This window comes from Pholcus phalangioides, unplaced genomic scaffold, assembly GCF_987345545.1.
Source record: "Pholcus phalangioides strain wild (caught in Gottingen) unplaced genomic scaffold, Ppha-v1.0 ptg000013l_1, whole genome shotgun sequence".
In the NCBI taxonomy this organism is placed as follows: Eukaryota; Metazoa; Arthropoda; class Arachnida; order Araneae; family Pholcidae; genus Pholcus; species Pholcus phalangioides.
In genome coordinates, this window is record NW_028301606.1 from 8,311,213 (window position 1) to 8,334,490 (window position 23,278).

A 23,278-nucleotide genomic window follows, 5' to 3' on the forward strand; every position below is an offset into this window, starting at 1 on the left:
TAAGTTTTTTCTCCTGATAAAGTTTCCCTTCCCCCATGTCCTGTCAACCAGCTGCCAGTGGACAGTCATCTGTTCAAAGTCTGATTACAGAAAGAATGTTTTTTCCTTTCCCCTTTGAGGTAGTTAGGCCGGGATTACACTATAAAAGATTGATAGAAGTTTTTTTTAAAAAACTTGAAAAATGTACAACCAATAAGTATATCGGTTACATTAGAGAGAATGTAACTAATGGGCTTATTGGTTGCTTTTTCTACAAGTTTTGTAAAAGATCTGTTATCAAAGTTTCATAGTCTAATCCTGGCCTTATACGATTAAGCGTGCTGCATAAATAACAGAAAATTATAGTTTTTTCTCTTGTTTTTTTATTATTTTGTGTTGGGGAGTGGCATTTATCAGCTCAAAGAAAAAAATATTCTTGAAAATAGGTGGCAATTTCTAGAAGGTTTAATGATTTCCACTGTGGCAGTTATAAAATGCGGATCAGGAAAATTTTAAAAACTGCTTAAAGGGCTAATCTTTATCCATTTTCGCAGGTGTTGATTGCTGCACATCAACCACCCTATGAGTTGCGTCATAATCAAATGGAATCCATATTTTTATCTGCCATTGACATGTATGGGCATGATTTCTGTCCGGAGAACTTACAGAAGCTTATCATGTCAGAAACTTCAATTTTCGATGTTTTGCAAGATTTCTTCTTCCATTCAAATGATGTTGTTAGGAGAGCAGCTTTAGAGGTTTACGTCAGAAGAGCATATATATCCTATGAACTGATTTACTTGAAGCACTTGACCATGCCTTCAGGTTTATGCGCTGCTCAATTTCAGTTCCTTCTACCTTCATCGCATCCCAATAGGTAATAAGGTTTTCCTATCTATTTAATGAATCTAATTGTGATTATCTGTGTTCTAAATTTATATGAAAAATTCTTAAAATTTATTTCAAATTAAAAATACAAATAATAATTTTAGTGATTAAAGTAATCTCAGTATAAAACAGCGTATTTTGTATTTGTACATCTCAGTATAAACAGCGGTTTCAATAAAAAATGCAAATATTTAGATACGTTGAGAAATTGAATTTCCTGGATGTTATGCCGAAACTGATATTTCGAAAGAAAAGTGATTTGTCTCCTCCGGGGAAATCAAACCCAACTCCTCTTACATACCGGGAAAGTGTGCTAACCAATACACCAGAGACACACTTTTCAATTCCTTATAACACACATTAGTAGCATGAAGCGCTGAGTGGAGACATAGCAGCCTCCCTTAACTACAGCAATTTTCGATTCCCGTAGGAGACAAATTACTTTTCTTTCCAAATATCAGTTTCGACATAACATCCAGAAAATTCAATTTCTCAGTATATTTCGGGCCGAAAAAATGCATCTCTTAATGTAGATATGTATTATAAAGAGGCGTAGGTAGGAGCTATAGCAGTATACATACAAGGTGCACTCTAAAAGTTTGGTGAATGGTCTCGGAAAACATAAAGAAAACAGAAGATACAAACAAACATAGTACCTTTACTGGCCTTCAAAGTAATTTCTATTAGCTACAATACACTTTTGACAATGGTTTTAAAGCTGCTGAAAATTTTTATCAAAAGCTTTCTTTGGAATCTCCCAAAGCAATGATGTCACTCTTGCTTGGATGTCTGGTACATCTACAAAGTATAGGACTTGCATGACTCGGCTAAACACAGCACATCATAGACAGTTTCCTTCACAGAAGCGTTTGAACCAGTTGTAACCACATTTTTTACTCACTGCTTCTGTTCCGTGAACTTTCTTAAACATTTTATTGGTTTCCATCCTGTTTTCCCATTTTATAGCAAGACTTTTATGTTTATGCATTGTCCCATTCAGGGCCATAGTGTGTCTTTTCGGGGCCCTTTTTTAAAATTTTTATTATGCAAAATAAGTGTACATTTTTTGGGGCCCCCCTATTTAGCTCATGGCCCTAGGTCAGTGCTCCGGTTGTCCCAGCCTAGTTACGGCCCTGGTCGCATTGTATTGTGACATTAACTTTCGCTCTTAATGCCTTCTATCGGTTGCTCTGGGGCAACTCTACTTCAGCGTGGTGTTTTTGATGCTAGAGGTCAATTCCTTACATGTGTCTCAAAGTGCATGCGCAGACACACATTTCTAACCCACGTTGTTCTTTAAATATTGGAACATCCGCTGAACTTATGGAACGCACCTTGTATTTAGGATTTCATTTAGAATAGTCTTCTGCACATTGTAATATTTTTCAATAAAAAAACTTTACTCCATGAAAATGTTAAAGCAAATATAGTTTTTCCTACAAAACATATATGACTGTGTTTCAAGTGTTATTGTCCAGTCCATGTTACCCTTTCCCCCATAATGATATTTATAAGCTTTTGTAAATATTCTTTTTTTCATCTAATTTAACTAAGGATACCACACAACAAAGCCTATTCTTTCGGTCTCAACAGCCCTAGAGTAGGTTCAGGTGATGATGTTGCTGTAACACCAACATGGGAAGAATCTGCTGTCACTTTGGAAAACTGTAACAGGATGGGCATTTTAGCAGCGTTTTTGAGTTTTGAAGATTTCGAATCGTAAGTTTTTCTTCATTTGTACTCCTTGAATTTTATTTCATTCAGTACTTTTCATTGATAGTAAATCATATTTGTGATCGATCGGAATGGTGTGCAGTTTGCGTTTCGTCCAGTGATGGCATTTGAATTGTTTTTTGGTTTCAAACTATTTTCGTAATGACAATTAGCTGAATCATTATAAAAATGTTTCTCATAGTTTATGTAAATTTTTTTCCCATAGTTTATGTAAATTTTTTTCCCATAGTTTATGTAAATTTTTTTCCCATAGTTTATGTAAATTTTTTTCCCATAGTTTATGTAAATTTTTTTCCCATAGTTTATGTAAATTTTTTTCCCATAGTTTGTTAAAAAAACACAGTTGAATTTGGCTAATCAATAAATTTAACAAAATTCAGTGTTTTAATCATTTGATTGAAAGAAATTTCTTCCTAAATGTCATAAAAACTTCCTTTATTTGATTAAAGTAATTTTTTATACTCGTCTTAAAAATCTGAAATATATTGCTTAATGTAGTGAATCCAAAAAAAATATTTTCTACTCAGACAGTAGACACTGCTTTGGGATCATGGATAATGTTATCATTTGGATATTGTTATCCCTTTTCCAAAGTACATAATGGACCAATATTATCTGGGGATTATCAATGGGAAAAATTAGTTTACATATTGTCATCAATATTTTGATTTGTATTCTCAATTTTTTTTTTCATTGAAAGGTTTTTTTTCTCATCCTGAAGCTCTGAAGCTAAGATTGAACCAGATTTTTTTTCTCATTCTAAGCTAAGGTTGAACCAGGTTTTTTTTCACCTATAAGGTACTGTTATCAACCCACAAGACTTTGTAGAAGGTCAGCCCAGGGTCGTCTTAAGAGCATCATGAGCCTCCGGGCCAAGTGATTTCACTGAGACCCTACCTGTTAAATTATCAAAAAATTCAACTACTCATTTTTCTGAGGCCCCCCAGACCATGCTTGGATGGGCACCATGCTTTAAGATGGCACTGCTTGGTTAACAATGTCTTATTGTTAACCAAGGCCGTAACCAATTAACCTTATTGTTAACCAATTTAATCAGGCCGTAGTAGCCGCTATGACCTATGTTGTATATGTACATGTGGCAATGCTTTTACAATGACATTCCTGTATTAGATACAAAATAAGTTGGGGGGGGGGACCATTTCCATCATTTTCTTTCAATTGACCAGATTCAGTTTCTCTGCCAAAAAATTTGAAAATGCCTGAGTGTTTTAAAAATGTAGGCTTTAGACTTAAAGGAAAAATATTGCATTCGAATATTGGTATTTGAAAACTCACGCCATTCAATAACTTTCTCCCCAGGGGGAGGGGTTGAATGGCAACCCCTGTTCAAAATGTTCAATCATGATTGAACATTTTGAAACCAGTGGTGTCCTGTTTGACCAAACGAGACATATGGTCATCTTATTTGCTTCCAAATTTGTTTAGGAATATAGTTATTAATCTTTTATTCTTATCAAAAACCAGATTCCCGGTGTGATCACATTAAGTGCTGTGCACTGTATTAATGAAAACACATTTTTCCATACTATATTTCATTATGTATATAAGTTGCATTAAATCAACATGTTAAGTTGATGTTACATGTTCCTGGGCATGTAAAATCAACTTTCTTTTCAATCTCTGTATAAAAGCCCTCTCTATGTTATCCATGTTAAACTCAACTCACTTCACATGATTTTGTCTTGTGCAATTATTTTGTGAAAGAAATTAATGCCACATAACTGAGACACCTGTATCCTATTATATCTATTGTCTTCCTATCTTATGTGAAATACATGTCTTTTTTTTCTATGAAACAAGTTCCTTAGAAAAGAGTGGTTACGCTGAAAACAAATAAGAGCTCACTGACAAGATGAATGATATAATTTTTTTTCCTTTTCGATTTTTGGGTCCCAATCATATTTGAAGAGTATTTAAGCTATGCAAAAACTAAAGATATTGTTATGCATGCATTATTTTATTGCATCTAGTCATAATCATTATTTTTAGTTCCACATTTGTGTATATAACTATTTTCATTATTCCTGCATTAATTATACATAAATTTCTTTCTTCTTAGAAATTTTTCTGACTTGATCGAAATGTTCAGAAGCTCATCTCCTGCATCGAGTCCCAGGAAAGGAGATCCAGATGGCTGTTTAGATGCATGCGCTGAACCTGCAGTAAGATTTTGATCACTTAAAAATATATTCATCAACATGTAATAAATTCTGCTTAATCTTTGATTAATGTTCTACAAATACAAATACCACAACAGATGAAATACCCAAGGTGTCGGAAAAAATATGCCCATAAAAAATTTGGATGTTTAATTCATATCTAAACTATATCAAAAATACAGCAACCCAATAAGAGCAATAAAAAACCAATAATTATTATAAAATATAAATATACCGCCCATAAAAAAAATTATGGTTGTCTCATCAAAGTACAGAAAGCCTCTCGATTTATCTCAATATATTTCTTTGTAAACGTGTCAACCATGTTGGAATTCACTACCCCCGGAGGTAAGCTGTTCCATTTATTAACAACCCTATTAGAAAAAACTCCCTACGACACCACAACCTAGAATCGTCCCTTACCAATCGATACTGGTATCACCCTTTTCGAAGCAGATGATTGACAGTGTTTTAATAACTCATGGTCCATTTTATCCATCTTGTTGAAGGTAGGTCATTCTATGGTTCACCACTATAAAAATATATTACAATATTTTTTTTTAAATATGGGTGTAAATATATGATCTTAGCATACTTTTGAAATTATACAATTTTACAACAATTTAATTAGAGGATTTTCTAATTAGTCACAATAGCCAATTAAAGGTAAAAGATAATTGTATTCCTTTATTTTACTATTATCTGTAAACTAGTAGAATATTCCTTACCAAAGCTGAATAATTGTTACCTTGAATTTATTTTCACTTCTCTCAATTTTGTGAGATTTTACACTAAAAGATGTATTTCTTAAATACAAAAAAATTGAGAAAAGAAATGGGTATAATTGTTTTTTTTTGATGATGTATTTGCCATGTATATACATATATACAGGACCATAGAGGGTTAAGATGATGTGTTTGTAAAACCTGGATAAATACATGGCTATGCTGTAAAAATGAAAATGTTGATTAGTAAAGGACATTTTATTTTTTACTTTAGTTTTCTTACACTGTATTTTATGCCTTAAAATTAACAATTCAGTATACAATATAAGTTATGATTACTGGCAATTCAAGTTTTGAAAGTCTCTTAATTTTTTATCATACTACAGCCTTCTGAACCAAAGCATATTTTGAACATTGCGGTTCTGATGCCACCATCTGAGGACGATGCACAGTGCAGTGATCGATTTACTAAATTCTGCTCAAAAAATGTGAGCATGTATATTTTTTTCAATTTTTATTGAAGGAAGATTTCTTTATATTTTTATATGCAGAAAAATACTGTAGTTTTTTGTCTGTATAACTCAATATTTTATTACCAAGGAAAAATTTATTACTTAGTTGTACCGAGAATTGTTAACAAGTTCTTTTTTAATTTGCAGATCAAGCTGTTTCATGAAACTATGATGAGAAGAGTCACCTTCATTGTTTTGCATAAGGTAAAACAAAATTGATAAGTCTTTAGTAACCTTAACTGAATGTCTGGTACAATATTAGGTTTATTTCACTTTATGAAAGGTCATTTATAAAGGTCTAATTTATCCAAATCATACATCTGACACGTAATTGAACACTGAGTTCAGAATAAATACATAAATTTAAAGGATGGATTGATATTGTGTACATTAAATAACAGCATCTTGATGCAGTGATAGAATAATTTTCTTATTGTAAAAATAAATTTTTATTTTTCAGCAACAATTTCCCAAGTATTTGACCTACAGAGCAAGAGATAATGTGAGTTGATTGATATTCATAAAATTAATTATTACTACTCTTGACTTCTTTAATTCTCTGGCATTCATCAAGAGTATACCTGTGTAGAATAATTTAGCTATTATTGATGAATATTTATGAAATTTTTTTTAAATTATACACTAAATTTTATTGTATTGAATATATATTAAATGAGGAATTTTGCTATTATAACTTACTTCTATCTAGTTTGAAGAGGATCGTATCTATCGTCATTTGGAGCCTGCTTTGGCTTTTCAGTTAGAAATTAACAGGCTTAGAAATTATGACCTTGAAGCTATTCCAACAGCCAATCAGAAGATGCATCTGTATTTAGGAAAAGCAAAAGTAAATCAAAATTTTGTTGAATCCATTGCAATTACTTAATATTATCATACACATAATTAACACATTTCATGTTATACAGTGACACCTTGGTTTTTGTCGATAATTCATTCGGAAACAATCGGTAAAATCCAAAATCTAGGTAATTATTTCCATATGAATCAATGTAAATCCAATTACTTCATTCTAGAAACTTCAAAATAATACCAAAAACACATTTCATAGAGAATAAATATAGTGTTTATTGCTAAAAACAATAAGAAATTAATATAAAATGAATATAAGAGACTATTAAATTAACATTTAATATGGCATTTGCATTTTTATATCTTTCTGAAGACTTCTTGGCATATGGAAGATGCTGAGGAGGGGGGGGGGGGGAGAAAGGTGCCAATATTATTGTTTGGTAGGGGAATTCTTCCCCCCCCCCTATACGGACCTTAGATATTAGGCCACTGTCTAGGATCACTTCCGTTCTTGGTCATTTGGCACTAGGACCAGCTCAGCCAGTGGACCCATGTCGCACAAGAAAGCTGTTCAAAGGTGTCTGTTTCAGCCGCCTCTTTAAGATCTGCCTAAAATGGGGCAAGACATTACCATTAAATAAGTAGCAGCTTTCTTCTTCCAAGGCTGCTGGCTCTGGAAACTTTCTTTAATCCCATGGAATAGTTAGACTAGAGGAGCAGGGTAATGCTCAGACAATGAGAAACAACGCCACACTGAACAGGAGAACGAAAATTAGCAATGAGGTCACATGAGCACAGCAACGAAAGCCAAGGCAACTGATGAAAACAGAGACACATTTTTTGACAAAATCAACCAAAACCGACAATAACCGAAGTCAACGAAAACTGAGGTATTACTGTGTATATTTATTATTATCAACAACAATAAAATTTCTCACATTTGCACGTATGATTTCGAAAACCTCTTCACCAGCATACCACACAATAAACTCATTGACATATGTTTTCATCTCTTTCAAAAATACGAAGGTTTCCCTTAAATTTAATTTCACACACAGGGGGGGAAACATTGTTAACTTCTGCATTCGTGAAAACTTTCTTTACAATGGAATACATATCCACAAGCAGATTAAAGGAATAACAATGGGAACCTGCTACTCGAGCACCCTTGCCAACCTTTTTCTACACTTCTGTGAACAAAAATCCAAACTGTGATACAACTTTGTTGGCTTTCGTTACATTGATGGTCTAATCATTTTCAACAAATGCAATTTTAACATCATTTTCCCCAACATCTATCCTGAAGAGCTTTCTCTAAAGGAAACCACAAAAGAATACATAATAATGTTCCTGAATATAAAAACATACAAAAACAATAAATGAGAAACAGGTGTTTATGACAAAAGAAAAGACTTCGATTTTTCTGTTCACTTTAAGCCACTGGCATTCAAACATCAACACCAAAATATTCAGAAAAACATTCATTTTGCAAATTTGTAGATTCGGACACATTTGTAATAATAAACAGGAGTTCAATACAGCACTCCTCAATCTTTTCAAAACTGCATCTGGCAACAGTATTCCAACTGCCTTCTTTAACGACATTTCCAGAAAAATCGTCAAAACAAATCTGTCCATTCTTGAGGTGATTTTTTTGTCCGGTGAGGTGATTCCATGTCCTGTGATTTTTTGACTACATTTTTGAACTTTAATTTATTTTTGACATTTTTCATAATCCTTGTAAAATATTCACTGTAATTATATTCCTGTAATTTTGTATATATTTTTCTCATGCTTCTTTGAGCTTATCTGAAGCTCTGTATATATTTTTTCTAATATTGTATTTTTAACATTTTTTCATTGTCTTTTTTTTCATTCAACATGTTTTTGAGAAGGCAGGCATCAAGGAACAAGGGTTGGCATTTTTAATGCAATTAGGCATAGCCACCCTTCAGAAACGCCTATACTTTTCAAACCATGCATGGGGTTTTCCCTGATGAAGACCCACTGCATAGGTTCTATTTCACTCTCATAAAATTCAATTTTTTTTCCTTTTTCTTAAAATAATTCTTTTTGTATATATATATATATGTATTAAAGTTTTTTTCTGCAGCTATGCATTGCAAGCTAATTTTTACCCTATCTCAGATAAAGTTATAAATAGTTAAGCCACACTTTGTCGAAACTTTGTCTTCCATCATAAACTTTCCGAAGTAAAATTTTATTCCATTATTTTATGCAGTTTTTTCTTCCCATAACATTTTTTTTATAAAACTCTTTCCTATTCTTTGCATGAAAGCATGCATTTTTTTATAAGGAAAAAGACAAAGTGATTTTAATTGATAAAATGTGTTTTTCTACTTTCTACAGTTTTTTTTGTTTAAATATAAAATTTCAGATGCCATTTGTAATGTTTAATTTGATAATTTTTGTTCTCAATAGTTTGGGTCTTCAATAATTGTTTATTAATTCCTTGAAAGACACATTCTAATAATTCGAAAAATTAAGCTTATCTTTTGGTTTTCATAGCAGCTATTTCATTTTTGACTAAAGAAAGGATGATGTAAAATTGTAGATATACTTTAGAACAGCGGTTCTCAACCTTTTTTGACACAGGGAGCCCTTTCTGGTATATAATTTCTATGGCGGAGCCCCTTGGTCCTATTTTTTATTCATTCGTCAAAGTTACTGACTTATTTTCATTATTCAAAAAAATAATAATTTTTTTTTTTTTGAATTTACTAGCTTTTTTATTTTTCTCGAGCTGTCGCAGAGCCCCTTGGAGTCCACACGGAGCCCTGGTTGAGAACCGCTACTTTAGAATGTACTTTTTTTTTTTTCTAAAAAAAGTAATGCATTCACATATTATGTTTCTATTTTACCTAATTAGCAAACTATAAACATATCCCAAAAATCTTTTCTTTATTGAAATAGTATGACATAAATGTTCCATTTAAACAGGACCAAGAGTTTTTAATCACGTCAGTAAAAAAAACCTGGAATATTTTTCCATGTTTATCATTGGTGAATGTGAAAATGTTTTCGGTTTTTTCAGGTAGCGAAAGGCCAGGAAGTCACAGATTACAGATTTTTCATCAGGTCCATCATTAGGCACTCTGATTTGGTAACAAAGGTAAAATATGCTGTTGTATGGTTTAGAATTTCTCAACAAAGAGTGTCAATCATTTCATAGATTTTGATTTGTAATATTTTTTGAATATATATTTTTAAATATTTTTTGAATATATATTTTTTGAATATATATTTTTAAATATTTTTTGAATATATATTTTTAAATATTTTTTGAATATATATTTTTAAATATTTTTTGAATATATATTTTTAAATATTTTTTGAATATATATTTTTAAATATTTTTTGAATATATATTTTTAAATATTTTTTGAATATATATTTTTAAATATTTTTTAGAAAAGGGACTTATTTTCAATCATAAATTTATTAGAAAAGTTTTTTCTCACGTTTGGTAAAGCAAATTATGCTCATATTTATTTTCAGAAGAATCTTGAGGGTTAAAATTATTATACTGGTATATAAAGTATATATCTTCTGACTAGGAGTCGTGCATCTGTGCCAACAGTTTATCCGATCAGATTTCTTCAATAAATGTTCCATAGATACACCTCAAAATATTGAATCATCAAGTTGATAAACTGATGTCTGCACCTGCTATGAGTGCATATCATATTTAATCCATAAATTGACACACACATGGTTTTTTATGATTTGATGTTTCTTTAGCTATTTCTTGTTTTTACAGTCTTGATAGGGAGTGATAGTTGACATTGTGTGTTTATTACAACTCTTTCAGGAAGCATCTTATGAATACCTACAGAATGAAGGGGAAAGATTGTTACTTGAATCAATGGATGAACTGGAAGTTGCTTTTACCCACCATTTAGTAAGTGTTATGTATATTTTTAGTTATCGAAAGAAAATCATGTGTTGTATATATGAAGCAGTGGTATGTTGAAAGCATGTTTTTTCAGTTTTTTTTTGTGTGCCGCTTATATATCCCAGATAAGGGTAGTCAGGTGTCCTGGTTGTTGCTTGCACAATGAAATGCAATTATTTTCAATATTTTTCCAATTTCACTTTCAGCTACATTAGATGTAATGCTAGGAATTTGTTATTTCACTGTTATATTTTTGCTTACTACATCGCTGATAGCTCTTATTGATATGGCAATATACTTATTAATTATATTGATTAAACTGATTGACTGCAAGTGACTTACAGAAATATGAATTCAGTTTTGAAGGAATTGTGGCCGAATTGCTTTGCAGACAGAAATTTTTAGAACTTTGACACTGAGATTATAAATGATACAGTAAAAATTCTCTTAACAGAAACCCCCATCTTTTACGGATGAATTTTTTTGTTTCACTGATGACCACAAAAGAGAGATTTTGCTGTATTAAAGAAACCAGGCATGGCTCCGATATGGAAAGCCTGTTATCTCGTAATGTTGGGATTGTCTCTTCTAAGAAAACACATTTTCAGTGTTAATCTAATGATTTCAATCGGTTTTACATTATGCATGTGAGTGCAAAGCACTGCTGTGAAAGTTCACCCTAAAAATATTGGGAGTCCTTGGAGCAAATTAATTTTACATTGATTCCTATGGGGGGAACTATTTTGCTCGTTTTCTGAACAGTTTGGTTTACTAACAGATTTCCGGAAGGAATATGTAGTAAGTTTGTAAACGGAAGGTGAGACTGTTTATAAAAGCATGAGCCACCAAATGACAGTTTCAAAAATGTTGTTTTTGTTTTGGTATTTGTAATGGATGCCCCGGTTTTTAACTACGATTTCTGGGATTTAATTGATTTTGTAGGCACCTCATCTAGTCACCCTACCCCAGCTGCTTATTTACCAGAAATCATAGCACTTTATATTTCATCAAATTCTTTTTTTTTTGTTTTTTTTAATTGAACAAACAAACAGTTCAATAGACAAAACAGACAATAAATTATAAACAAACACTTTTCAACCCAAAGGGATATAAATAATCTTCTATGGGTGGGTCGTATTAATGAATTATACACAAAATTTCTTGGCAACATGTAAAAGTATATTCTACAATAGCTTCAGGCAAGTCTCACCAAATATATTTGCTTTCATATGTTATTATACTCTGATGTGCTACCTATGATACATTACAGTATATATTTTCCTACACCAAACATATATACATATTTTTCTCCTTGAAATTTATAAATTCATCAACCATAGAATGAAATGAACTGCTCAATATCTGTTAGATCCAGTATGCGATCTTTTATAGCCTTCTTAAACATATGAAATGATTGCTGCAGTTAACAATATCAAATTCTCTACATATTCTCAAAGAAAGAAAACATGACAACTTTTTGTAATTTTTTTTAGGTAATGGTATATGAAGGTATTGTAATCTCATAGTGCTTCTTTGTATATTCACTCTGAGGTACCGATTGGGATTCTTATACATGAATAGTAAAACTTTATACAAATAAAGTTGACATACATTAAACAGTTCTACATCATTCCTGTCAAAATAAATTCATTCTTTCAAAATAATTTGCTTTGTATTTTACAAACCAGTTAGTTTGTTTAGGGCTCTTGTTTTATATATGTTGGGCTGATGAGAAAGTTGCTGCGTTTTATGTTTTAATCAATATATAGTATATTGATATATTTAATTTTATTCAGTATGGTTATCTTTTATTGTTTCCTATGTATACCTCCTGATCTAACAGTTTTTTACCTTGTTAGGCAAAAAGAACTGATTGCAATCATATATTTCTGAATTTTGTACCCAAAGTCACCATGGATCTTTCTAAGGTAATATCATGTTTAATCTTGTCTCATCTGTGAGAATTGGAAGTATTGATTATTTCTGACTTTTATCATTTCTGAATAATAAAAAATTTTCTGGGAAAAAGAAGATACTTATGTATTGACAAGGATTGATTGCACTTGTAGTTTTTAATTAACATAAGTGCATTATAAATAATTAATCTTTGTTCATTTTTTGGAATTGATAAGAAAAATTATATGAGCTAATTCATCTTTTCATTCTTTTCTGTAAAAGTTTGTCAGCTAAATATTGAAATGTTATGAATCACACGGGTGTCTAAAACTTACTTCTGTTCACAGATAGCAGAGAACGTTAGAGCTATGGTAATGCGATATGGCCCAAGGTTATGGAAATTGAGAGTCCTGCAGGCAGAACTAAAAATGACCATTCGGTAAATGCTATGAATGAACTATATGTAATATGAACTATTTTTAAGAAGTATAGATTCATATTGATGCTTATTCACTAACACATTCTGTCAACAAGTTAATTGATCAAAGTGTGTGTGTGTGTAGTCTTACAAAAAGTTTCATTTTGAGATGTTTTAAGGCATGCACAAATCATGTGTTTGAATTTAACTGAAAATAACTACTGTAATCTGTAAATTCCATACATTTTAAAATTAAATTCAAAATATGTTTAACTGATTTGACTTTTCCCCCTTATTTATTTTATTTATTATTAAGTGTTTTAATATCATAATTTTTTTAAATAAAACCATCAAATATGAAATTTCTATTCAATATTTTTTTTCAGTCTAAATCCTCATGGGAAATGTATGCCCATTCGGCTTTATTTAGCTAATGAGAGTGGATATTATTTAGATATGAGTCTCTACAAAGAAGTCACAGATCCAGTGACTGGTTTGATAAAGTTTGAGGCTTGGGGCCACAAGCAAGGTCCGCTGCATGATCTTCCCATTTCCACTCCCTATATGACAAAGGACTACCTTCAGCTAAAGCGATTTCAAGCTCAATCTAATGGAACTACTTACATCTATGACTTCCCAGATATGTTCCAACAGGTAATGCTCCTTATGAATATGCAATGCTTTGGCTATCGAAGCATAATCTTCTCACTGTTAATATTACTTATTTCTCAGGCTTTTCTTTATTGCAACATTTTTTTTCTTTTAAATTCTTCAGGTCAATGAAATATACTGTTAATTTTATATTACGTAGTGAGAAGTCTGTAGTCCTTCATTATGAGTTTGAGCACTTCGAATTGTAGCTGCATGAAGTGATCACATTCCAACATTTCTATTACCTTTTATCTTTATAGCTTAATTTCATGTTATTTTTCAGTAAAAAATCATTAATAATTTTTTGTTCAGGTATCAAATTATTTAATCATTGTTTTTTTTTATAATTTGCTTGATGAAATGTGTTTTTAGTTGATGAAATAATTCAAATTTATTGTTTACTTGCGATATGTGTTGAATGGATAAAATATTTTGCTTATAAATTTATCAACATTTTGTAAAAAGTGAATGTGCTGATTCATTTGATTGGCTGATTTATAAATACTTTACATCATTTGTTTTCTATATGTACCAAAGTTTTCATTTAATTGTATTGATTTTTATTTCCTTTGATGCAAAATTTCACTAGTCACTGCACAGATTGTGGGAAGAACACATCAGTGGCCACCCCGAGGTAGAAATCCCTGCACAGGTGTTGAAATATACAGAACTGGTTTTAGATGCCAGTGGTAATCTTGTAGAGCAAAAGAGGTTACCTGGTGAAAATGATGTGAGTTTGCATTGCTTCATATGTGTATAAATTGATAAAAATTTGTCTACTTTATTTTCCATTGTTAGTAAGAAAATATTAGTTTTGTACATAGAAACTGAAAGCAATGGGGATGGAGTGAGGTAATAATTTGAATAATTATTTCTATATATGCACAGTTTCACAATTGAAAATAATCTTACCTTTTCTTTGGTGGTGTAAAAACAAGTGTTTAAACTTATTGAAATGTTTAACCAAAAATTCCAACTTTTATTGGCCTGTATTTTGTTCACAAGAATCAGCCATAAAAACCATGCCAGTTGAATCTTCACTAAAAATATATATCTCTAAATTGTGAATTATAAAAGAGGAAAAAAATGTTCTAGAATAAACCCTACTTTGTGGGTAGTCTTCCCATAGAATATGTTATGAAATTGTAGACTTTTTTTAGTAGACATTTTGTATCATTTTTCACTTACAGGTCTGATTGAAACTCAATGTTTTTCATTCGTGTTATAGAAAAGACATTATTAAATATTGAAGGAATATTTGTGATGCCTAGAATAGAAAACAAGTTAATGTGTCACCAAAAATTTATAAAAGTAGTGAAAAAAATGAATTGTACCCACTTGCCAATTTTTAAGTTATCAGCTATTTAAAAAAAACAGTAAAACCTCAACCCCCTTCCCCTGATTTGAAAAAAATCTAATATATTAATTATTTTTTAAGGATGAAGCTGCCAGCCCTTACCCTACAATGAAATGGGCTATAGTTATTTTACAATATTTATATGACGTGTTTTTATTTAAAAAAATTATAAGTTCATTTCTTCAATGAAATTCTGTTCATCAAAATTCTAGTCACATTTCTTTTTTAAAAGGAATGCATGAAATTAAAGTAATGTTATTCTGTAGTGTTAAAATTAACAATAATTTATTAAATGTGCATGTTAGTCTTTTTCTAACATGTATAAATAATGTAAAGTTTAAAAAAAAATTGTCACTCCCAAGTTTTATTTCTGTACTAAGAATCTTCTATGCAACAGATTTTTTGATTGAATTAATGTAAGGACACGTACTGTATTTAATATGGCTTGCTTGTGTATTTATTAATTATTATATTCGATGTAATTCTATATTTCTTTTTAGATTGGAATGGTAGCTTGGAAAATGACTTTCTTCACTCCAGAATATCCTATGGGCAGAGATGCAATCGTCATTGGCAATGATATCACCCATTTGATAGGCACTTTTGCCCCTCGTGAAGATCTATTATTTTTAGTAAGATTTATTCATTCTTGCAATCCAAATTTTATTTTAAATCTGATTGCACTTAAAGTATTTCTGATTTTTTTTTTCTATTTCAAGTAGAGCAACATGTTCTGGCATTCAGTAACTGGTTTTCAAATTTAGAAAATTTAATTGGTTTTGAGTTTAAATAATGTGCACAGAATTATTGTTTTACTCAGTCCTTGAAACATCCCCTTTTAAAGAAATTTTTTTCTTCAGAATATTGACATGAAATGCATTTTGAATTTCAGAAAGCTTCTGAAAGAGCTAGAGAAATGGGCATACCCCGGTTGTATGTATCAGCCAACAGTGGTGCTCGCATTGGATTAGCAGAAGAAATAAAGCATATTTTCAACATCTGCTGGCTCGATCCAGATAATCCTGACAAAGTAATGTTTTCTTATTTAAATTGAAAATTTTAATTACAATAATGAAATCTTCTGTAACAAAACGTGTTCCAGAGATGTCACTGTTCCATATGGTGAAAGAAGTGTCTCAACACATGATGAATTGTGTAAATAGACAAATTAAAATTATGTTAACTAGTTTCTTATGGCTGATAGCATAAATACTGAGCATATTCAGACAACTGTTATTTACCACACATATTCCAATATAGCTCAGTTGCACTGCACGATAGGCATCATAGATAGCCTCAAAAGGCTGTAGGAAGGGTGGCGCAATAATGATGCCAATTCATAAATGCATATACATTCAATTAGTCAGCTCCATCATTGATTGCTGGGGGGGGGAGGGACACCTCCTCCTTTATCTCTGTCCATGTCTGTTATACTGTGGTTTAGCAGCTTGTGACTCAGGTGGGGGGAAAACATTCTCTGGCCTGCTCAGTCTTGATTTAGTCCGATCATTGGCATATACAAAGGAGAAGTTTCGTGGGGTCTAAACCCCCCCCCCCCCCCAAGAAAATTGTGCATGCGCCTACGAGTCCAATAGAGGCTCTTCTGGATTAACTGGAAAGCTGATTGTGATCTTTGCCAAGATATTGTCTGAGGTTTTCATGGCCGGCGTTAAATGACTTGCAAACGGTTTCCGGGTTATTAGGCGATGGTCTTTGCCAAGATGTTTAACTTATCTATCACAGCTGTCTTCCATGTTGAAACAACAATGATGGAAAATACTGGCAACATAATATAGAAAGCTGAGAAAAAAATTTAAAATATACCTCCTCCTGACCAGATCATGACCTGCTGCTCTATCTCAAGAAAGAATTATAATCAGGGGTGGTCGAAGAAGTTCAAAATATACCCAGGAGAGTGGGGATTAATTGCAGCAAAAGTGACCGTACACTGTGTTGGTTCTTAAATAAGTGCAAAATGGTCTTGGGTATTATATCTCTCTATATAGCGACTTTTTCCCAACTTAGTGCTATTGAGCAAATAAGATCAAGAATGATTATTTGCTTGAATTTTTCTGGGTGAGTCATTCAATTAACTATTCATTGTAAAGTAGCTAGTCATTCAAGTAATTTTTTTCCTAGTTTTTTTTTCTGAAATAAATGGTTGTCATTCATAATTTTTCTCCCATCACTGGCATTTCCTGCATGTGAGAGATAATTAGATAGAGACCCACAGTTTATAGCCGATTCCGAACTGTAACATTAAAAAAAATGTGGGTTTTTTTTCCGTCTTGCTGAGAGGGTGATGCACATATGCCTTGTTGTTGGGAAAGTAGGCTCTTCATCAGCAATATGCTTTATAGTCCTCTAATTTGCTGTTTAAATGGTAGTATAGTTGAACCATAAAGAAAGTATGACTAGGTTTTACAAACTTTCACAAAATATAAGTATTGAATCTGTTAGTAGAGTAGACGTGATATATGATCAAAATGTAATTCTGTTTTCCATATGTACTATCCTATAAGGCAGGCATCTTCAACCTTTAAAACATTGTGGGCAAAATTAAAATTTTTCATGAAGCCTGCGGGCCACCAAGTTATACTGTAGTATTTTCAATCATTAAATAAAAGGTTCTTCAAATATTGTTATCTTTTATTAATTCTGAAATCAGTCCCGATAATTCTGGAATTATTTATTCCTTATTTATTTAACCAATTCTTAAATTTTTTCATTAATTATTACTTTTAATAATTCTGAAATTTCTTTCAGTAAATTTTATAGCATTTTTTCAAATACTTTTTTTAATTTTCATCAATTATGAATTTTTTTTTCAATAATTCTAAAATTATTTATTTTATTAAAAAGTGAATTTCAGCATTTCAGTGAATTCTGTGATTATGTAGGCCTTTCTGATGTCAAATTTTGCCTCTGTTTATGAAATCATGGGCTCCGGGTTCCCCTAATTCATTTCAATGTTTCTTTTAATGTGTTAAATGTGCAGCATTACTATTGAATCTGAAAGGTATCTCACAGTTCTTAAACACAGCAGTACAGATTTCAGTGGCTAATGCTCTTGAACAAGTTTTTCTCCTAATTCTATCCTTTTTCTATGTAAAGTATTTTTTTTCTCAAAATGGTTGATGGGCCACAGCAGAAAGCTCAGAGGCTTGCATTTGGCCTATGGGCCATGGGTTGAAGACCCCTGCTATAGGGGTTCATGTTATTAAGGTTTGACTGAATTTTTGTAGCATTTTGATCTGAGCTGTTGAGAAACATATATTTTTCAATGTTTTGTGAGATGACCTAAATGATCTTAAGAAAATCCATATTGACAATTAACCATTGCAGGGTTACAAGTACTTATACCTCACACCAGAAAACTTCAAGAAAGTCAGTGCAATGAATGCTGTACATGCTGTGTTGATTGAAGATGAAGGAGAACCACGTTATAAGATTACAGATATTATTGGTTTGTATTATTTATACCTTTTTACTTTCTTTTTCATATACAGTGAAACTTGTGTATGATACTGTCTGTGATAATAAGCCTGCCTATCACTATATTTTCTTTGGTCCCAGCAGAAATCCTATTCAATAGGAAATAGCCAATGTTCAAACTGTCTACAATGATAACCGGTCTATAACAATATTTTTTCTTGGTTCCTACAGTATCGTTACAGACAGCCTTTACTGTATATTACTTGAATGATGTAAGGAATATGAAGGGATATAATATATCAAGTTTTTTATAGGTAAGGATGAAGATCTAGGAGTTAGCAACTTGAGGTATGCTGGCACTATAGCCGGGGAGTCATCACAAGCATATAAAGATGTTATAACAATCAGCATGGTGAGTAAAACCAGAATTCTATATGCTTGAGAGCTACCATTTTCCATCATCTATAGAAGATAACCTAGAATCATTTTTTTACTCTTTCTAAAATACGAACAAGTTATTGAAACATTTTGAAGAGAATTGAAGTTGAGCTATATTATTATGTTTAACTGTTTTTTGATCCCTGATATATATATATAATTTTTTTTTGTGATAGGTAACTTGCAGAGCTATTGGTATTGGAGCCTATCTTGTGCGACTTGGACAAAGAGTAATTCATGTCGAAAATTCTCACATTATTCTGACTGGAGCTGGTGCATTAAATAAAGTAAATATTTTTTACTATTTTGAGTGCATGTATTTCAGTACTATAGTAGAGGACTTGTAGCTGGAGAACAACTGAATAATTTTTAAATGCATTTTTAAAAATATAGGTATAAGGAAGGTTTATGAGAATTCAGGTGACCTAAAAAATTGTGTAAAAAAAATTTTCAGCTAATTTTATTAGACTAGATAATATTGTAGTTGTAAGTATTTTATATTTGCTCTACTTATATTTTTCAGGATTTTAGCAGATGATAATTTCTTTCATGTAAAAATTGTAATTTTTGTTTAATTGCTGATATTTGTTATTGGGAATTTAAAAAAAGCCAGATATTTCAACATATTTTTCCCTCACTTTTCAATGTGTATATTATAATGATACTGACATTTTTAAATTGTTTTTAATTCTTCCATTTTTTCTTCCTTGCTTGTAGTTGTTAGGTAGAGAAGTTTACACATCTAACAACCAGCTAGGTGGCATTCAGATAATGCACAACAATGGTGTTTCCCATGTTACTGTTTCAGATGATCTGGAAGGGGTTTACATTATGTTGAAATGGCTGTCCTACATGCCAATGGTAAAATTGATTGAAATATATTATTCCCCCTAAATTCATAAATTTTCATTTAGATACATCTATGTGATATTTTATTATCTATTTTGAAGCACTAAAAATGAAATTACTTAGTTTTTCAATTCTAACTTTATAATTAAGTTTTTTATTAGTATCTGATATTAATTTCTGTTGAGCATTGTTTTAGCATTGCTATTTATGTTGAACAGTTTTTTTTTTTTTTTTGCATACCTCCATGATATATGATTAATGAATAGCTAAGTTTCTATGAAATAAATATAAGTAATATAAAAAAATGTAAATTTATTATTTTCCTTGTTCTTAATTTTAGTGTAAAGGAGAAGATTTGCCCATTGTAGAGTCTTTGGACCCTGTAGACAGGGATGTCATTTTCACTCCTCCAATGAAAATGACTTATGATCCTCGTTGGTTATTAGCTGGACGAGAAAGTCCAAGTAAGTAAATTAAATCTTTCAAATTTGATTTTGATGAACAAATCTTTATAAAATTGATATTTGTATGTTTTCACTGATAATGTTTAGTTCTTACTGAATATTGATTTGAAACTTTGTGTAATTAATTTTCTTCCATTTGTACACTTGACTTTTTATATTATTTAATTATCATTTATGCATGCTGTTAATTATTGTAATTTGTGCATGCTGTCTTTTGCACATATGCAGTATCTTATATATAAATGTGAAAGTATGTATGTATGTTCTTTATACAAATCTACAGTTTAAACCGATCGTCGCCAGATTTTGCATATGTACCAAACAGGTCCGGAATTGAACCGTAGGCTACTTTAAAAATTCGTCAGAGCTGGGCAAATGCCCGAAATGGGCGAAAAACTGTCGGGCAACAATAGTTTTGGGGCCTCAACAATTACTTTCGGAACGTTTACTTTGGTTACCGTGGTTTCCAACAATGCGTTTCAGATGTGAATATATGCCTTTACAATGGTTTGTCACACCTTTAATTCTGTTATTATAACAGTTTATTCCTTTATAACGGTTTGTCACTTTTCCAATCCTACCAGTAATTGAAGAAAACCCGGGAAGAGCGCCGGGTATTTCTGCTAGCCTATATGCAGGGTGTCCTGTAAGTGATAATGCAGCCTTTATTTCATCAACCGCCCATCGTAGAGGTATAGTTTCAATTTAAAAAATGCTTAAAAGGCGTTTGAATAATATTCGCTGCACAAGCTGGGCGTATTACGTCGCTAACAATAGAGAACAACAACTACAACGACAAAACTGGGAACAAAAATGTTCAACGCCATCTGATGAACTCAATGCTTGCCTCAAATCATCAACACTCTGGCACGAAGTTAAAAAATTATCATTATCCACCAACATGCGAGTTCAACTGCAAAATGACTCAGCACTGCTATCATTTTCACATCAGTTGACCAACCAGCAGACTCAAGCACTGGACCGATTACGTTCCCAAATGGATTTTGCCAGTTGTTAAACTCAGTTCAAGAACTTGCAGACAAAGTCTTCCCAAAAATGACCAAAACCATGAGTGGCTTTCTGAGAGCGATTCTGGCACCGAAAAATGACAGTGTGAACAAGATCAACGAAAAAATCCTAAAAATTATTCCAGGAGACTCCACATCTTACAATTCGGTTGACACTGTCACAGACACAGCGCAGACATTTAGCTCTGTATCCTGCAGAATTTCTGAACTCCTTTGGATATTCCGGGTGTGCCACCACACAATTTGACCCTCAAAGTCGGAGCACCTATAATGCTTTTAAGAAATTTGGACACAGAGACTCGGCAATGGCACCAGACTCTGCATGAAGAAATTGCACAATTGCATCATTGAAGCAACGATTCTAACTGGATGTGACAAAGAAAAATAAGTCTTCATTCCACGTATCCCAATTATCACCGAAGAAATGCCATTCACTTTCAAGCGATTACAGTTCCCGATTCGTTTAGCTTTTGCCATGACAATCCACAAAGCGCAAGGCCAGTCGTTAGCAGTGGCAGGTATCAACTTACTTGAGCCCTGTTTTTCACACGGACACCTTTTCGTCACCTGTTCGCGTGTTGGTAATAGCAAAAATTTGTACATCTACACACCAGATGGAAAAAGAAAAAATATTGTGTATCCACAAGCGATTGCCTGAAGATTTTAATTAAAATATTTAAAAATAAAAGTAATTTTTTCTTACTTGATGCAGAAATTTTTTTGATTAAGAAGTAATTAATAAGCTATACATATATACATTTTTTACGGGGCGGGCAACATCGCCGGGTATCAGCTAGTTGCATTTATATGCTAGAATGACCACCTAAAATTGCTGTGCATTTGTGGAAGTCAAATTTGACAATCTTTTTGAATATCCAAATGACTTTTGCATTAGAAACACTTTTCTGGATTACATGAAATCTTGATGTCATGATACTCTGTGGACCAAGAAAAAAATATTGTTCTTGAGGGATTATCATTATATCAAGAAGCATCAGTTTAATTTTATAGGCATTTCCAAACAAGACTTGAAAAAATATTGTGGTGGAGGGGTTTATCATTGTATGAGTATCATTAACCTATCACAAACTTAGGGAGGTTTCATTGTATTTGATTTTGATAAAACACTGATATTCAAAATCAATTAATTTTTCTGATTCACCCTTGTTTTTTGCCAAATTTTTGGCCTCAATTCACATCATTGTTTTTTTAAACAAATATTTATTCTGCATATTTACTATGTGTATTTAAAAACTTATTTAACTTTTATTTTCAGACCTTCCAGGATTCTGGGAAGACGGATTTTTTGACCACAATTCTTTCATGGAAATAATGCAGCCATGGGCAAAAACTGTTGTGTGTGGACGTGCCAGGTTAGGTGGAATTCCTGTTGGTGTCATCGCTGTAGAAACAAGAACAGTTGAGACAGACATCCCTGCTGATCCTGCAAACCTTGATTCTGAAGCAAAGGTTAGTTATTCGTAATTTAATAGGATTTCCTAGACTATTAATTCTTGAAAAATATTTATTGCTAAATTTATCACTTTAACCCTTCAAGCAGCATTGTCGAGATATCTCACCTCCGTAAAAGCCTCTTACTTTATCATTGGCAGGCCCAGATATTTTTTAAAGTTTATTTCTAATGGAACACTCTTCTCTATACCGCCTTAGTTTGCACCTGCTGAAAATCGGAAGAAAGCCTACTTTATTTAAAAAAAAGACATTTTGAAGGTGTTTAGTGATTTCTGCTGTTCCACTGAAAGGATTAAACTAACATTTTGTCTTCCAATATTTTTTTTTTTATCTATGTTGATTAAAAACTTAAAGTTTTTTACTATTTGATGTCTTATTAATAAAATAATAATTAGTTCTTGTTTTAAATTGTGTTTCAGTGCTAGCTTCCAAATCATACAGTGGACTAATAGAATGGGAAAAAGTGAATTTTCTTGAGTTTGAAAAACTGAACAACTTTCTTAAAACTTCATTTACCACTTGATT

The 23,278-nt window shown here is 31.9% G+C and overlaps 1 protein-coding gene across 4 annotated transcripts in view; it reads left to right on the forward strand.

Annotated features, from left to right (window-relative positions):
• ACC (acetyl-CoA carboxylase) overlaps nucleotides 1–23,278 on the forward strand; it is an 83,954-nt gene that overhangs the window by 48,575 nt on the left and 12,101 nt on the right. For all 4 annotated transcript variants that reach the window (XM_089240662.1, XM_089240661.1, XM_089240664.1 and 1 more), the window contains 21 exons: nucleotides 534–856; nucleotides 2,422–2,586; nucleotides 4,682–4,784; nucleotides 5,893–5,994; nucleotides 6,166–6,222; nucleotides 6,479–6,520; nucleotides 6,728–6,865; nucleotides 9,884–9,961; nucleotides 10,661–10,750; nucleotides 12,604–12,672; nucleotides 12,988–13,079; nucleotides 13,445–13,712; nucleotides 14,299–14,439; nucleotides 15,567–15,698; nucleotides 15,959–16,096; nucleotides 18,412–18,532; nucleotides 18,816–18,913; nucleotides 19,116–19,226; nucleotides 19,657–19,800; nucleotides 20,129–20,252; nucleotides 22,557–22,750. In XM_089240662.1, the coding sequence (XP_089096788.1) occupies nucleotides 534–856; nucleotides 2,422–2,586; nucleotides 4,682–4,784; nucleotides 5,893–5,994; nucleotides 6,166–6,222; nucleotides 6,479–6,520; nucleotides 6,728–6,865; nucleotides 9,884–9,961; nucleotides 10,661–10,750; nucleotides 12,604–12,672; nucleotides 12,988–13,079; nucleotides 13,445–13,712; nucleotides 14,299–14,439; nucleotides 15,567–15,698; nucleotides 15,959–16,096; nucleotides 18,412–18,532; nucleotides 18,816–18,913; nucleotides 19,116–19,226; nucleotides 19,657–19,800; nucleotides 20,129–20,252; nucleotides 22,557–22,750 (2,730 nt within the window). The remainder of the gene's footprint in view (nucleotides 1–533; nucleotides 857–2,421; nucleotides 2,587–4,681; nucleotides 4,785–5,892; nucleotides 5,995–6,165; nucleotides 6,223–6,478; nucleotides 6,521–6,727; nucleotides 6,866–9,883; nucleotides 9,962–10,660; nucleotides 10,751–12,603; nucleotides 12,673–12,987; nucleotides 13,080–13,444; nucleotides 13,713–14,298; nucleotides 14,440–15,566; nucleotides 15,699–15,958; nucleotides 16,097–18,411; nucleotides 18,533–18,815; nucleotides 18,914–19,115; nucleotides 19,227–19,656; nucleotides 19,801–20,128; nucleotides 20,253–22,556; nucleotides 22,751–23,278) is intronic.